The sequence below is a fragment of the Triticum dicoccoides genome, chromosome 3A, assembly GCF_002162155.2.
Source record: "Triticum dicoccoides isolate Atlit2015 ecotype Zavitan chromosome 3A, WEW_v2.0, whole genome shotgun sequence".
Lineage (NCBI taxonomy): Eukaryota > Viridiplantae > Streptophyta > Magnoliopsida > Poales > Poaceae > Triticum > Triticum dicoccoides.
The window spans coordinates 749050939-749065712 of record NC_041384.1 but is presented as its reverse complement, the minus strand read 5'-3'; the positions used below and the strand labels follow the sequence as shown (position 1 = coordinate 749065712).

Here is a 14774-nt window from a genome sequence, read left to right as displayed (position 1 = left end):
GGGAGGACCGGCGACGGGGCGGGGGAGTGACGCGGCCGGCGACAGGGCGGGGGAGCGACGGGGCCGGCGACAGGGTGGCGGCGGGCGAGCCTAGAGCGCCATCGACGGGGCTGTTCGGTGTGTGGATGAGATGCGAAGGTCGTTTTTTTTTACCTGGATGGGTGGGGAGAGAGAGGGAGGGGATAACCCCACAGTTTTTTTTTACCTGGAAAAAAATAACCCCATCTCTTTGCCATCTGCCAGCAGATGGCAAAGAATCTTTGACGTCTGCTGGCAGATGGCAAAGAGGTGGGGCTGGTACGCCATTACACGCTCAACGGCCACAGGATTTGCCAACCTCTTTGCCATCTACTGGCAGATGGCAAAGAATCTTTGCCATCCACTAGCAGATGGCAAAGAATTGGCTGATGGCAATCATGTTCTTTGCCGTCTGTCAGTTCTTTGCCATCTGTTTTTTATAAGCAGATGGCAAAGACGTTCTTTGCCATCAGCTGGCAGATGGCAAAGAGCTGGCTGATGGCAAATTCTCTGTTTCCAGTAGTGATAGATATAGATAGATTTTTGGTATTGCTAATTTGTTTTTTTGTCAGATGCAAAATCAAAAAGAACAGCTTCGTCTATGCATTGGACTACAGAAATGAAATCTGTAAAATTCATTCCACTAACTTTTATTGAAAAATATAGGCATGTTTAAGTGGCAAGGACACTACAACAGCCAGGAACAAATGATGTAAATAATACAAGATCAATCTACTGTACGACAGAAGTATAGAGTGTACAGCACAAACGACAACTCTACATGACTAGTACAATGCCCGTGCGTTGCCACGGGCAAAATACAGGAAAATAAATCAAACTGATGACTAAGTGACATGAGTGAAGTCCTACGAATATATATCATATTTTATGAATTTCTTTAGCAGATACTACAAGAGCAACTATGCATCGACCGCATGTTTTTTATCAGTGCTAAAATTTTGTGATCATCGTCTTCTTCCTCCTCTTTGTCTTCCTCCTTCCGTCCCAATGACCCATCCTCCGACGCTGGTCGTGGTCGATGTCAATATCGTGTGCCACCCTACCTGAGCCGCCTTAAGCTTCTTCATTGGTTCACCATTGCCCCGACACCGATCGAGGCCGGTGTCGATGCTGCCCTGCTCATTCTCAAAACAATTATGCAAATCTTAGATGATCTGTTAAACGAAACATGTTGTCAGTGCTTAGCGAGATGGCATGTGCATAACTTATATGAAGCATGTGAAAGAGGGTATCATGTTTTTAGAGTTATGGATTGATCAGTATCAGCATGCATGGAAACTTAATGCTTTCCAGAATTAAGCCATAATTTTTTCAAGCAAAGCACCATATTTTTCTTATGCTCTAGAAGGATGAAGGAACTGAAATCAACCTTAATGTTTGGCACAATTTTTCGACAATGTATTGAAACTCGTAGACCCTTTGTTCTGTATTGAAACTCATAGACCTTTCACTCCAGCTTTGTTTGGTTTCTCTGACCACCAATGACACATGAAGATAACCACAAGTGTCCCGTCTTCAGTGTGGCCATGACACAGTCCAGGAGCCTAAGCCAAATATCCTCAAGCATGAGTACAAGCCATGCCCGCTGCACTTTCTTGTATATCTCATATTAAATTATTAATAAAACAAGAAAATTGTAGTTTGATGCAGCTAGGATAGATAACTTTGGTACTTTCCAGTTAACATGAAAACTGTACACCTATACAGAACACAAGCAACTTTTGCAGGAACAAAATTGGATCCCAACGAATTTAGAGAGAAGCACTAAAAGAAGCATGGAGAATACCACCATACTTACCAATGGCAACACGGGGAGATGAGCGGGCAGAATGTATCTTGCCTGATCAAAGTCATTAAACCTTGATCCGTCGTTCTGTGTCCATAGGTGGTGCCAGACAATGCGGATGACAGCGCAATGCGAGATTGCATCCAGTAGGTTCGAAGGGGCACGTGGATGCGGAGCCCGACGGCGGTGGCTGCGGAAAATAGGACGGCGTCAGCATCGAGGGCGCACATGAGAGGAGCAGCACGGCAGACCGGCGATCGTGGCATCGGCGATGCGCTTGATCCGGTCTATGTACAAAGAATTAATGTAGAAACAATAAGATTACAGACCAATAACCATACTGATTAGCAAGTACTACTAAGAAGTGCAGTGTTACTAAAATAGAAGGGGGTGGCCATTCACTGAAGCATGTATGCATTTTTCTCTTTCAAAGAGAACTGCTTACAGACTTACAACTGAAGTACTCAATATGTTGGCAATGCCGAAAACATTCCATGAATGATCGGATCGTCAAAGCTAGTGTAACTTCCTAACATAATTATTGTTCAATATTTTATTTGGCAAGCAAAGGCATCCAGATCTGTGAACGTCTATCACAGACAATGGTGATTAAATCAACGGACATATATAGTAGCCTGATGGCCTAGTTCCGCAAGAGCAGTTAAGAGTGAACCTCTTAATAGTGCATTCAAGTGACCCTCCCCAAAAGAAAATATATATTAGAGCACATGCACCCAGGCTCTCTGTATCTAGCCACCCAGCCCCTCTCAGAACCATAGGGATGCTGAGTCAAGCAAAACAATCACTCCAAAGCAAGAAAAGGAAGTACCGACTTAACTATATATATATAATACAAAACCTATGCAAAAATCCACTTTTCTATATATCAACTTGCAGTAGATATATTCTGTTTATTTAGCTAAACTTCTACAGTCACACCTTTAAAAGATGCATCTTGTTCAAATCCCAAGATCTCAATCATGAAATCATTGTAAGCAATGTGATTCACAAGAGAGGCTCCGGACATCTTGGGTTCACCCTACTGCAATTCATGAATTAGTGATTGTTTGAGAATCAAGTGGGATTGTACCTCGAGACAATGTATTCTGCATTTGTGAATGCTTGATATTCAAATCAGGGAATTCTATTCCAAATAGGTTAACCAGCCCAGGGTTACTGTGGAAATCCTCCCCCTGCAATAGTTTGAGTGTTCATGCTCAGATATTGACTACTTGAGAGTTGAAGCTGATATAGTATGATTAAAACCTAAATAACAACATCTGTCAAGTGAAATTGCATTGGAACCTGTTGTGTTCATTATAAGTTTTGGAAGTAAAAAAATCAATGGGAGGTACAGTAGAGCCTAGAGGATGGTTCGCCTGCTCTTTGCTTTCATAAGTTTTGAAAGTTGTTCAATATATGAAGAACTGAATGTGCCAACTTCAACTGTGCATAAACACTCGATCATGTGAGCTTCAACGACACAACCACCACATGCAATCGAACATCATTAACATCCAGAAGAGAATGTGTCAGTTTCAGTCTTGCAAGAGCACAACACATAATCAGGGGTTTGATGATTTGAGGCATTTTCTTCATCAGTCAAATGTGCATGTGTGTACAGAGGGACGATAGCAGCAGCAGGCTAATAGCATCTACAATGCGAGTCGCCTGTGTAAATGCTTAGAGATTAAGAAAATAGATACGAAGTCGTAAAATCTAAAATCATCTAAATGCCCTCTCTCAATGCTTGATGCTAAGTAGGGCGCTAATTACAGGCTGCAAACACCTTCAGTATTCTATGGTTTTCACTTTCAGTTTCGGAAAATTTTCATCACCAACCGAAACCACCTAAATTTAGTGAATTTCAGTGATTTTGGTTAGCGTTTCGACAAAAAGGCTGAAATATTCACGAGCTATCCTTAGTTAGTGGAGTACACGTATGGGGTAGTTAGTCCTGAGATGCCATCGGTTCATCAATCGATTCAAAAGAAAAGGATCTGACAAAGCATGCATGAGTACATCCAAGGAGTTCCTATCATTGACTTGTAATGGTGGTGGGCAGTGGCCGCAGTTCTAGCCCCAAAAATTATATACATAGGAATCATAGGTTGAGATGAACCCATATTTAAACACTGCTAGTTGTATCTCTGTATATAATCATGTCAAATAACAAATTTTCCCACCATGGAGAATTATTTTCCATATGAAGCTATCCTCCCCCTACTGGTCCAGTCACATGAAGTTTTTTACAAGCCAATGCAACTTTTAACTGTCGGCCTAAAACCAAAAGCTTCAGGCCTGAAGAACAAAAGGCACAAATCTCAAATTAACTAACCGGCCACTTCTACTGGAAAAACATATCTCTCTCTACGGCATTATAGCATCATGTTAAACCAACCGGCACCCAACAAACCAGTTTTGACAGTTCAAAATTAGATCCCAGAGAAATCCCCAAATAAAAGCAGAGCAACACTGCACCAGCAAATTACAACCTTTTCAGAGATTCCAGCTGAAGGGCAAGGAGAGGAGGGCATACCTAAACACTAATTAAATGGTCAAAAGCATCAGTCCTCTTAAGCTTTGACCCAGAGCGAACGTCTCCATAAGCAAGTCCCGCTGCAAAATCACATAGGAAAAGAAACTTTTTCGATCTGAGGCTATAGTTCCCCTTTTTTATTGGACATCAGGGATAGAGCCAATTTTTATGGTCTTTGTGATGAGCTCAACAGGTCAGATCATACAGAAGCAATGTAAAGGCCATACATTGATAATCACAAATCTTCAGCATATCACCTTGATAAAGTATTAGTATAAAACTATAAATACTCTAAAGGAACATCTTTTACTCAATGATAAGCAACTCAATTTCTATTCATAACTTAACTAGCACTATAACTTGTTCATATGCGCTAAAACTTATCATGGAAATTAGCACAAGATGTGTGGTCTGTTGCTTGTGTGCTCTCCTATATAACTAATTGGTAAATGCACAAGCAGCACATTTACCTACTCATCATGTGAAACTCTGCAGGAAGCTTCACAAATGCACTCACTTTTCTGATAAGCATAGTAGACACCACGACCCTTTACAACTACCTGCTCATCATGCAAAAATCTGAAGGAATCTCCCTGACTGCATAGGATTTCTGAAAGCATAGTAGACACCACGGGATTCCCCCTTATTTCCTGGACCACGGTGTCTGTCATGCTCCCATTTAGGGTCATCCTTCTTAGAACCCCCAACCAGTGTTCACATTTCTTTGAACCGGTTCTCTGAAATATAACCATGAACACAAAAATTAGTCGGCAATCAAGATGGTTCAGTGGAAGTACTTAAGAAGGTTATCGGTAAGCTATATGGCCTAGTGATGATATAACCACGGTAGCTAAAGAAACATGACTGAAGCCACATCACTTGTGTCATGATCCAACCAATATTCACCTTTTTAAATTGTAGATTGAAGCCACTGTGGACATACTGAGATACAAAGCATGAAGCTTCTAAATTCCATACCTATACATCAATACAAAGCATGGGGAGCACATGAAGCTTTTAAACTTCCGAACCTATACATCAATGCAAAGCATGGGGAGCAAACATATTCTTGTTTTTCTGTGATCTACGCTTCTGCCCGTTAACTCCTTCATCCTACTTGTTGCTTCCTTGAGCCTCTCATTTCTATGGAATTTAAGTAGTGAGTTTAATTAGAACAATCAATATCTATAGAAAAATATAATAAGGGAGATTTCAGTAGCTTTGGAGCAATTTAAGAACTAATTTAAATACATTGCAAATCTCAAGTTTGATATCAATCTTAATTTTCTTTGAAGAAATTGTGTACAGCTAGGTTATCATAAAAGGATATCACCTCATGCCGAGCTATGCTCCACATGGACATTAGGCAATCGCAGCACTGGCCACGGTCCTCCAGCTACACGAACCCATGGTATGGGCCTACTCCCATGCCAACCTTGCCAGCGATAGTCCACCAGAGAAATCCTCCCCGTGGTCTGAGCAGGTTCAGATTTACCTTTGGCATTAAAAACAACACACACAATATTAGTATAATGCAAATGCTTTATACATACGCATAGGCTTCATTTCATATCCGAATTATGGAATATGAGCACATGTAAAGCCCAAAGAAGTCCAGTACAGTACGCTTCATGTGGAATTCAAGTTGTTAAATTAAATATCTACATGCACCAAGATGACAATATGTGTTTTTGTACATTAGTCCAGTTCATAAAATCTAGCAAAGGCGTATGCTCACTCATTTCTCTTTGGTTCCATTCCTCTGTTCTTCCTTGGTGTAAAACATGAACTATTAACCACGTGAATCTTTTTCCGCCTATCATTGGCCCTTTTAAATGTTTTCTTGCCCTTGTTCTTCCACTTCTGGTATTACTACAGATGTCTTGGCTTCCTATATTTCCCTTACCTTATGCATCCTACAGCTTAATGGAGTGTCATTCAGTTTTTGGAATGCTCAAACGGAAATATACATTATCTAGTAAGTTATTTAGTAATTTTAAAAAATCATGTAAGTTCACTTTTCTTATTTTCTTAGACTGAAGATACTTGTGATATGTTACGGGTGGAAACTATGAGAGAGAAAAAAGCAGTTGCATTCTTGAAAAGAACTGATTTCATGCGCTCGAACGTTTCGTCGGGGCCCAACTCCAAACCAAGGCTCGAATCTGTTTTTAGAACATGGCTCTGCTGTTGTATAACTACCTATGAACTTACAAATCTAGAAGGCCATTCACCATATGCAATGAATACACAATGTTTTATTGATTGGTGACAACAAGTACAAAAAACAGTAAGCCTCATGTGGATAGAAAAGGATGACAGGCTTGCTACCGAGAACATACCGATTACAAAAAAAGGATGTCAGGCTTGCTTCTAGTTCTTGAGTTTTTGGTCAGATATCAGCTCATCAACCAAGATTCTTCAATGCAGGCTCAATAACCTCATTTCAGTTGCTTCTTTGTCAACTATTTCATCAATGCAGGCTCAATAACCGTCCAGACCTAAACCTGTTATCAATATACTCAGGATATTAGCTACCGATGAGCATCCACAAGCGAGATATCTGAAACATTTAATAAATCTCACGAGGTGAACACTTAGTGTTGTATTTACAAGACCTCTTGAAATGCCAGTAGGGTCATTACATGCCACATATGTAGAATATATGCCTGGCATATTGTGCTTAAGCCACCCAAGACTTAAAGTCTTGGGAATAAATAGTTGGTCGCGTCCAACATTGTGATTGATCATTAAAATAGTATTCCAACTAAAAATATTCAATTCTTAGTAGTAACACAGTTCTACCAGATTGCAATAATATCAAATAAGCCTCCAAATAGGTGCATGTTGACAAGAAAATATGACTGGTATACTAAGTATTCACTATACCATGCATGCTTTCTTAATGGTAATATTTATTGATTTCCCTATTCTGCAAATACGAACCACTGATGCTTTCCCACCACGAATACATTTTTTACTACCCCACACTAAATTATTGGAGTACTATGCAACCCCACACCAAAGTATTGGAGTAGTACTGACAAAAACACACTAAGAGTTTCTCAAGGTCTTTCTTTAACTCAGGAGCGTACTTCAGCCCTGAACATATCGAACCTGAACCTGAAAAACAAGGATTGTCAGTTTAATAGATAGTGCATATGCACAACCATATGATAGTTTAACTGGACATCAAAATCCTGTTGTCCACAGGCGTCATGTAAACTCTGCCAGGCATGAAGATCATGGCACACATGACCCTAAGAAAACTAAGAAATTTTATTTGTCGTGGATGTGGTGGTGAGAACACAAAACAGCAGGGGCATGCCAAGCACATGTGCACAGCAGCAGCAACCGGCAACGTCCACACACGCACATTAGCAAGCAAGCATTGAGATTTGCCAAGGCCGTATGGGGCAAGATAAGCGATACATGATTGACCATACGTGCACGGGAGTGGGAATATGTCGAGGGCGCGGCGACGTACCTATCTTGTTGGCGTGGCCTCAAGCCTGTATCACGTTCGGACCTCCATGGACGACCTCGAGGTATGGCGGCCCGCCGGTGCGGCTGCGGATATGGGCGCTGCCTTCCCTTGCCGCCGGATCCCTTCCATTCCCTTCCCTCCCTTGGGAGAGGGGGAGAAGGTGAGGGGGAGGAGGAGGCCACCGGCGGTGTCGCCATGGCTGGGCAGGGCTCCTCGCGCCTGCCTGCTAGGTCACCGTGGCATCGGGTGGGCTAGGGTTTCGCCCGAGCTGCTGGAGAGACGGGTTGACGGAGAGGGCGGGTAGAGGGAGGTCGCCGGCATGGATGGGGGAGAGGAGGCAGCCGGCGAGGCATGTCGCCGGGGAAGATGGGATCGGCGGCGGCGACGACGTTCAGTCCCTAGGAAACAGATTGAGAGAGGAGTCGAGGGGGCCTCGTTCCTCTGGTTTCGTTTCATGGGACGGGGCTCAGTTGGTTTTGGTTGGTTTTTTTAGAACCGTAAGGTGGGATCGAGGACGAAAAAAATCTACCAAGGTTAACCTACGAAAAAAACCGGACGGAAGTGGTGGGACGAAAATTGACCGGCGGAGACTACCAACTGCTCCATTAGGAGTAGAGATGATCTCAACACACGAACCAATGTTACATAGGGCCAGTTCTTTTGGGCGGCTTAAAAAATAAGCTGCCTCTCCCTAGCTTAAAAAATAAGCCGCTCCCAAAATTCATGGAGGCTTCTAGATTAGTAATTCCATAACTAGTTCAGAAGCCCCAATAAATAAGGGAGGGAGCTTATGACAAAAGCTAGGGAGGAGGCGGCTTATTTTTTAAGCCGCCAAAAGAAGTGGCCGGGTATCAAACCAGTCATCTTCATCCAAAATTACACTCTTGCAAGCCCCGTGGCTGAATCAATCAATGTGTGGCTCTCGTCGGTAAGAACTTTTGGGCCAGCCCCAGGCCTGCTGCAGATGAAGTAGCTAACGTTGCCCTTGAATTTTTGGTTTGGTGTCTTCATCTCTGGTGGCTGTGGAAGGGCCTCGATGTCAGCTACGGACTGCACTCCGGCGTCACTTAGGATTGATTTATCGCCAACCATATAGCTATCATGGTCATGTTTGTCAGATGTATACATATTTGTAGAATACCCAGGAACAAACAAATGCTGGGTTTATTCTTGATAATATCAAACACACCTGTCCAAATCATTTTCTTGTGGAGGGAAGCAGTATAAGAGCCTCTGAAGGAGAAGGGTGGCCGTTTTGCGGTTTCGTGCTATTAGGACAGCGTTAGGCCCAGCATCAAATGTGTAGGCAACCTGCAATTACAAGAGATCAAATGCCAAATTTAGAAGTCTTCACACAAACGTTGGTTTCATTATCAGATCAATCGCACCATCCACTCCGGTACCAATTATTTGCAGTCTAGGTGAAGTGCATACCAGACAACACATACAGAAGAAACAATATCACCAAGATTGCAATGAAGTTTTATCTTTTGATGAAGGCAATAAAATAAGATATTTTGTATGCATTCTCTTTTCAAATTCAAACTTTAGATGTTATTTAATAAACCTAATGCCAAGTTAGTTTGAATATGAGATCAATACCACGTACCAGTGTAATTTATTTGCAGTTTAGGTGAACTGCATGCCAGACACCACAAACAGACGAAGAAGTAATACTGCAAGATTGCACTAATTTTTTTTCTCTTTGATGACAGCAGTATACCAAGATACTTCTGCATCCCATTAGAATTTCAAACTTTTAGATGCTATTTAATACATATCATACCCAGTAGAAATAATAGAAGTATTCAAAAAATTGACTGCTCCAGAACCAATACCAGCAGTACTATGTTTTCATGATGAACTCTTCAAACTGAACTATATGTTCCCTAAGGGGCTGTTCGGATTCAGCCCACACCAGCCCGACCGAAACGACGGTTTTGACGAAGGAAACAGACGCCTGGATGCGGAATCACAACGGCTGGCCAAAAAGTTGGCTGCGATCCAAACGCTGGCCCAACCTGTGGTCAACGACCAAAATTTTGGAAGGGCAGCTTGGAGCTGCCATCCAAACAGCCCCTAAAGACCAAAGGATTGGAAGCATAAAGCATAAGCATAAACTCGTATTTCCGGGATCTTTTTCAGAAAGATGGCAATAATTTTGTTGCTCTTTTAAATTAAGTAAAATTACTTCATCATGTGATGCTAGTTAAATATGTTTTATCAAGTGCAGTAAAAACTTATTGTACTGGCATGTCATAACAAAGCTTAACCAACCTTATTTTAGATCCCTATATGCAGCACCGATGCAGTTCAGAAGAATTGAAAACAAGGTAGCAAGTGTTAAACAGGAAAAGAATATACCTGTGGGGTTCCTTCTGAGTGGTTCCACTTCTCCACAAGGCTAATTATCCTGCAGTTGGTTGAAAGAGCGATCCTCAACTCTGGGATTTCAGTACTAACAGAACCACAAAATCAGGACTGCTAAAAAACTACCTGTGTGACGTATCATTCATGTAGAAGATGGGAGGACTCGTGTCCAAACATACAGCATGAAACTGGTTGCTATCTGCACAAGTTAACCTGGCAAAGGATTCAAAATCACGTTTCTTGATGGCCTCTTCCATGTTCAATATGCGACCTGGCACTACAGTCTGGAATACAAGAAAAAGTAGTGCAGTGCACAGTGAGAGCAAGAAACAGTAAGCTGCAGCTAAAGAGATAGATCAGTATAACTGCTAACAGACTTGATAAAAAAATGAAACCACAAAACTTGAGGGTCCACACAAGAGGAGGGATAAAACTACAATTCAGAATCAGAATTGCAGCTTCATGATTTTGTTCCCTCGATTATTCGTAAAAAAATTGTACAATATGTGCCAAAAACAAGTTAAAGATGAAAATGCAATCACCTGGGCCCTGTACTGCAAGAGGGGGCTTGTTTCAACAGTGTCCCGCATCCCACTGGTGCTACTGGTTTCCTTCTGCTTTGAACTGACCTAATTCCACAAAGCATCATAATAAGAAAAAGATGTTGGGATAAAAATGGTAAATCGGTGTCACTATGTAGTTAAGGATTGGTGTTAATGGAACCATGACTCGATGAGCAATATCCAATGATAAGTTAAATGAAACAGATCATGTTATACAACAGAGATCACATTGACATACCACTGCTATGATTATAACAAGATCATCCCAATGCGACTCGTCAACAAGCTGTACTGCCATACTGTCACTTCCATCATCATTCTACAAGTATAGAGTCAAACTCAATCGTTTTACAATAGAAAAACATGCATTTTAACCAATTCAGCTTCTCTGCCTTAACCAAGAGATAACTCACTTTCCCCATACACCATTTCACAAATCCACCATATATACTGCGGCATGCACTTCCAGACCCCTGCCTGCATTGAAATTTGTCAGCCCGAGAGAAGTATAAGTAAAGAGGGGACATAAGTACACTAGCTTATTATTTAGTAAAATGAAGTAAAACTGTTTCTATATCATCAAGCAAACATCACAAACAGGATAGAGCACAAACAGAGTGTTGCTACATAATGTATCAGTATAGAGTACAGACCTTGCTATTGAAGAAAGTTCTCCATAATCTTCATTCACATTCATTAGCTTTCCAAGGGTGAAAACTACAAACAGTATTCAAATTACTAATTTGTGCTGTAATATTGGTATGAAAGCAAGACCTTGCTTGGTATGTTTATGAGCAAAAAATAAAAGTAGTAGTGGACAATCATTTTGTGTTGGATAGCGTTATCAACTTCCAAGCTATGAATAAAGTAATCAATATTTGTAGAAAGCAAGCATGCTGAGCAGTGGTACTCAATCAGGGCAAAACAACACTCAGGACCAGATATTAGCACTATCATGGAACTTGGTAAGGCCAGCCATTTTTTTTGCAAGGCTAGCAGATTTATTGCAAAGATTAACCAGCAGGCCAGGACTAAACATAGCTTCTGCGTCTTATTTTATTTTATTTTATTTTTTGCCTCTATACAACCAGATAATAAAGAACAAACTGCAGATAAGTTGGACAACCTTAATAGCAGGATCCAGGACAATTTTAGGTGACAGTTAGAAAACCATAATATTGTCCTATTATCATGAATAGCACACGGAGGTGTATTCGAAAGGTAAGAGCAACAGCTTTTGCTAGGATAACAGTCCACTTGTAGCAGAAATACTTGTATCACCCTCAACAACGAATGTTTGCAGATTGCATCAGCAAGAGAACAATTCTATAAGAGAATAAGAAATACACCCCCTCTGCTACTAAACACAACCGAGGTGGGTCCAGAAGAGCAGAAAACAAAATGAAATCCAAGTCTAACCCGAAATATCCACAGTTTTAGTCACACATCTGTTTTTCTGACAAATAGCCATGGCATCAGAACCAGGAGACTTACCAAGACAAGCAAAGCCAGCAGCTGAAGAGGCTAAACCGGCGGCGGTCGGGAAGTTGTTGTACGACGCTATGTGGACGTGCAACTTCTCCCAGTCCTCTTTCTTGATCTTGATCCCCTTTTTCTCGTCCTCGACGTCACGAGCCCGCTTCCGGATCTCCCTCAGGCAGTTCTGAAACCTCCCGCCCGACAACGCAATCTCCTGCTCGATTCCACACCAAACGGACGATTAGATCACACTGCCATCCAAGCAGACAATAATTTGTTTTTCTTTTTCTTGCAATTGCGTTACACCACATCCAGTTAAAGACCTGATGTAGAACTAACTACTCCTATTGGTCCATCATCCCAGCATGACGCAGGCAGCAATATACTAGTAGGAATAGATGCTAACTGTAGACAACATTAACAAACAGAAAAAGGTGTCTTTTGGCTTCTGTCGAAAAAACAAATTTTCAGAGCTGCGCCGACTGTCTATCCAAATGCAGCGAGATTTCAAGCAGGTCCTGATCCAGATCTAATCATATGGGCAGCCGATTTCACTACAGTAATCCCAAATCAGAACGGCGACTGGCACAGGCCCGAAGCCCAAATCGGCGTGCTCCTGCTGGATTTCCCCCTAAAACAGAACTCTTTCGAGCTCGCGATCCACCGGATCACTGCAGGAAGGAGCACTCGGCGGCGGCGGCTGCGGCGGCGGTGGCGAGGGCAATGGGGGGAGGCGAGGCGAGCGTGAGGAAAAGGAAAGGGAAAGGGAAGAAGAAGAAGAAGAAGAAGAGAGCGGTGGAAGAAAGGGAAGGGGGCAGACCTTGCCGTTGAGCCACATGCGGTCGGAGGGGAAGGCGGGGCTGGCGGCGACGGTGGTGGTGGCGGAGAGGTGGTCGGGGTCGAGGGTGACGCTGATGCTGTCGTTGACGGGGAGGATGAGCGCCTCGTCCCGCTTCCCCCAGTACTTGATCACCGCGATATTGGTCGGCGACCGCCCCGTGGCCGTCAGCACCCACTGCGCCTGCGTCTCCGTCGCCATTGAGGGGAGGTGAGTTCCGCGGCGGAGGAGGGAGTGAGGAAGGGGGAGATCGCGATTCGCGAGGGAAATAGCCTCCCAAAGCCAGGGGCTTTTTTTTTTAGTCAACACCCGAGGCTGCTAAGGACTTTGACTACGATGTAGTCCTACCAAAATATAAGAATCTACTCTACTTGCAACAAAAAAATCATGTCGGAAGTTCCTAAATATTTTTTTTTATAAGGTTACCCTCAAAAAATGATTTATTTTTTGCAAGTAGATTCTAAAAAAATTCATTTGTACGGTTTTCTAAACATTTGAAAACACATTAGCAGACGGAGTTTCGAAAGTTTGACGGGTTTTGCCGGGTCGAAGGTAGTAGTGTACTACCTTTGTGTGATGTGGACCCTAACACTTATATTGATAGTTTTTTCTTCTTTTTTCGGACCATCTTTCTTCCTGGACCAAATGTGTGATATATCGCATCTTGTCGGAGGTAGTCTTGCCAACGCATGGTTTCGACTTTGATATGCGGTAGCATGTTTCCTTTTTCATTATTATCTTTTAACGGATGAAATGTACTACAAATATTTGATGTTGTGTGTCTATGAATGCATACAACATTTACACAAAGAAGACATTGTATAGGGGGAGATCGTTTTCTTTCTTCCCGTCCAAGAAAGAGGACCCTTTGGCTAGGGCTTCTTGTGCCTCCCACCGGTGCCGCCATCGGTCTACCTCATCTCCTGTGGTCTTAGGGCCATGTAGGTGTGGTGGATCCTGGCCCTTGCCGACAGGAGGGCTTCATTTTTTTCTTGCTCTTTTGAGTTTTGTTAGGCTTTGTGTCTTACTCGGAGAGGTGAGGCGGCAGCAGCTCTCTGAAGATGGAATAAGGTTCTCCCCTCCTAGTCCCCGTCATGTTGGTGTTTCTAGCATCGTCGGGTGGCGTGTGAAGATTTATCTTCGGCGGATCTCGTGGGATTCGGTCGGCCTTTGTCTTCAGTGGATCCATGTGGATCCTGTCTTCGCTCGTCTGTGTTCGTGTGTCTATAGGTTGGATCCTTCCGATCTACGCTTCCTTTCATCGACGACGATTGTTGTTCTGGTGCGCTGGTTCTATGGGGTCTTAGCACGACGACCTCCTGACTGTTTACTACAAAAAGGTCTGCCTGGCTCCAATGAGGGTGGGGCGAAGACGGCGGCACGCCTTCGACTCACTCAAGTGCTAGCAGATGTCGCTAGATGGTCTATGGACGTATATCTACTTTGACAGTTGATGAATAAATCAAAATTTATCCTCACAAAAAGAAATACATTGTTTCAAATATGTAAACAGTTAATGATGTATTTATGTTCGGATATATGATACATCTACACACTGCCTCCCATTCATTATCGCTCGATGCGCCTTCATGTTTCTCAATATCAACTACACAAACACAACTTGTTGTTGACAAAGCGAAAGAAAATGGTTGTGAGTGAGGGCACACATTAGG

The 14774-nt window shown here is 42.6% G+C and overlaps 1 protein-coding gene across 1 annotated transcript; it reads right to left on the bottom strand.

The window, feature by feature from the left end:
- Positions 1–8700: 8700 nt before the first annotated feature.
- LOC119270674 (diphosphomevalonate decarboxylase MVD1, peroxisomal-like) lies at positions 8701–13389 on the bottom strand. Its single transcript, XM_037552715.1, has 10 exons — positions 13084–13389; positions 12279–12477; positions 11438–11501; positions 11198–11261; positions 11023–11103; positions 10764–10850; positions 10348–10505; positions 10216–10264; positions 9041–9162; positions 8701–8947 (listed from the first exon to the last, which is right to left on the bottom strand). Exons 1-10 carry the CDS (start codon positions 13300–13302, stop codon positions 8728–8730), a joined length of 1263 nt encoding a protein of 420 aa, XP_037408612.1. The 5' UTR covers positions 13303–13389; the 3' UTR covers positions 8701–8727.
- Positions 13390–14774: the final 1385 nt, after the last annotated feature.

What these genes read in the sequence shown, in the direction of transcription:
- LOC119270674 (XM_037552715.1), bottom strand. Translation starts at nt 13,302, where the DNA reads ATGGCGACGGAGACGCAGGCGCAGTGGGTGCTGACGGCCACGGGGCGG. An exon ending in TGAAATGGTGTATGGGGAAA is followed by an intron (nt 11,104 to 11,197) that starts GTGAGTTATCTC and finishes CTATACTTGTAG; the next exon opens with AATGATGATGGAAGTGACAG. An exon ending in ATGAATGATACGTCACACAG is followed by an intron (nt 10,265 to 10,347) that starts GTAGTTTTTTAG and finishes AACCAACTGCAG; the next exon opens with GATAATTAGCCTTGTGGAGA.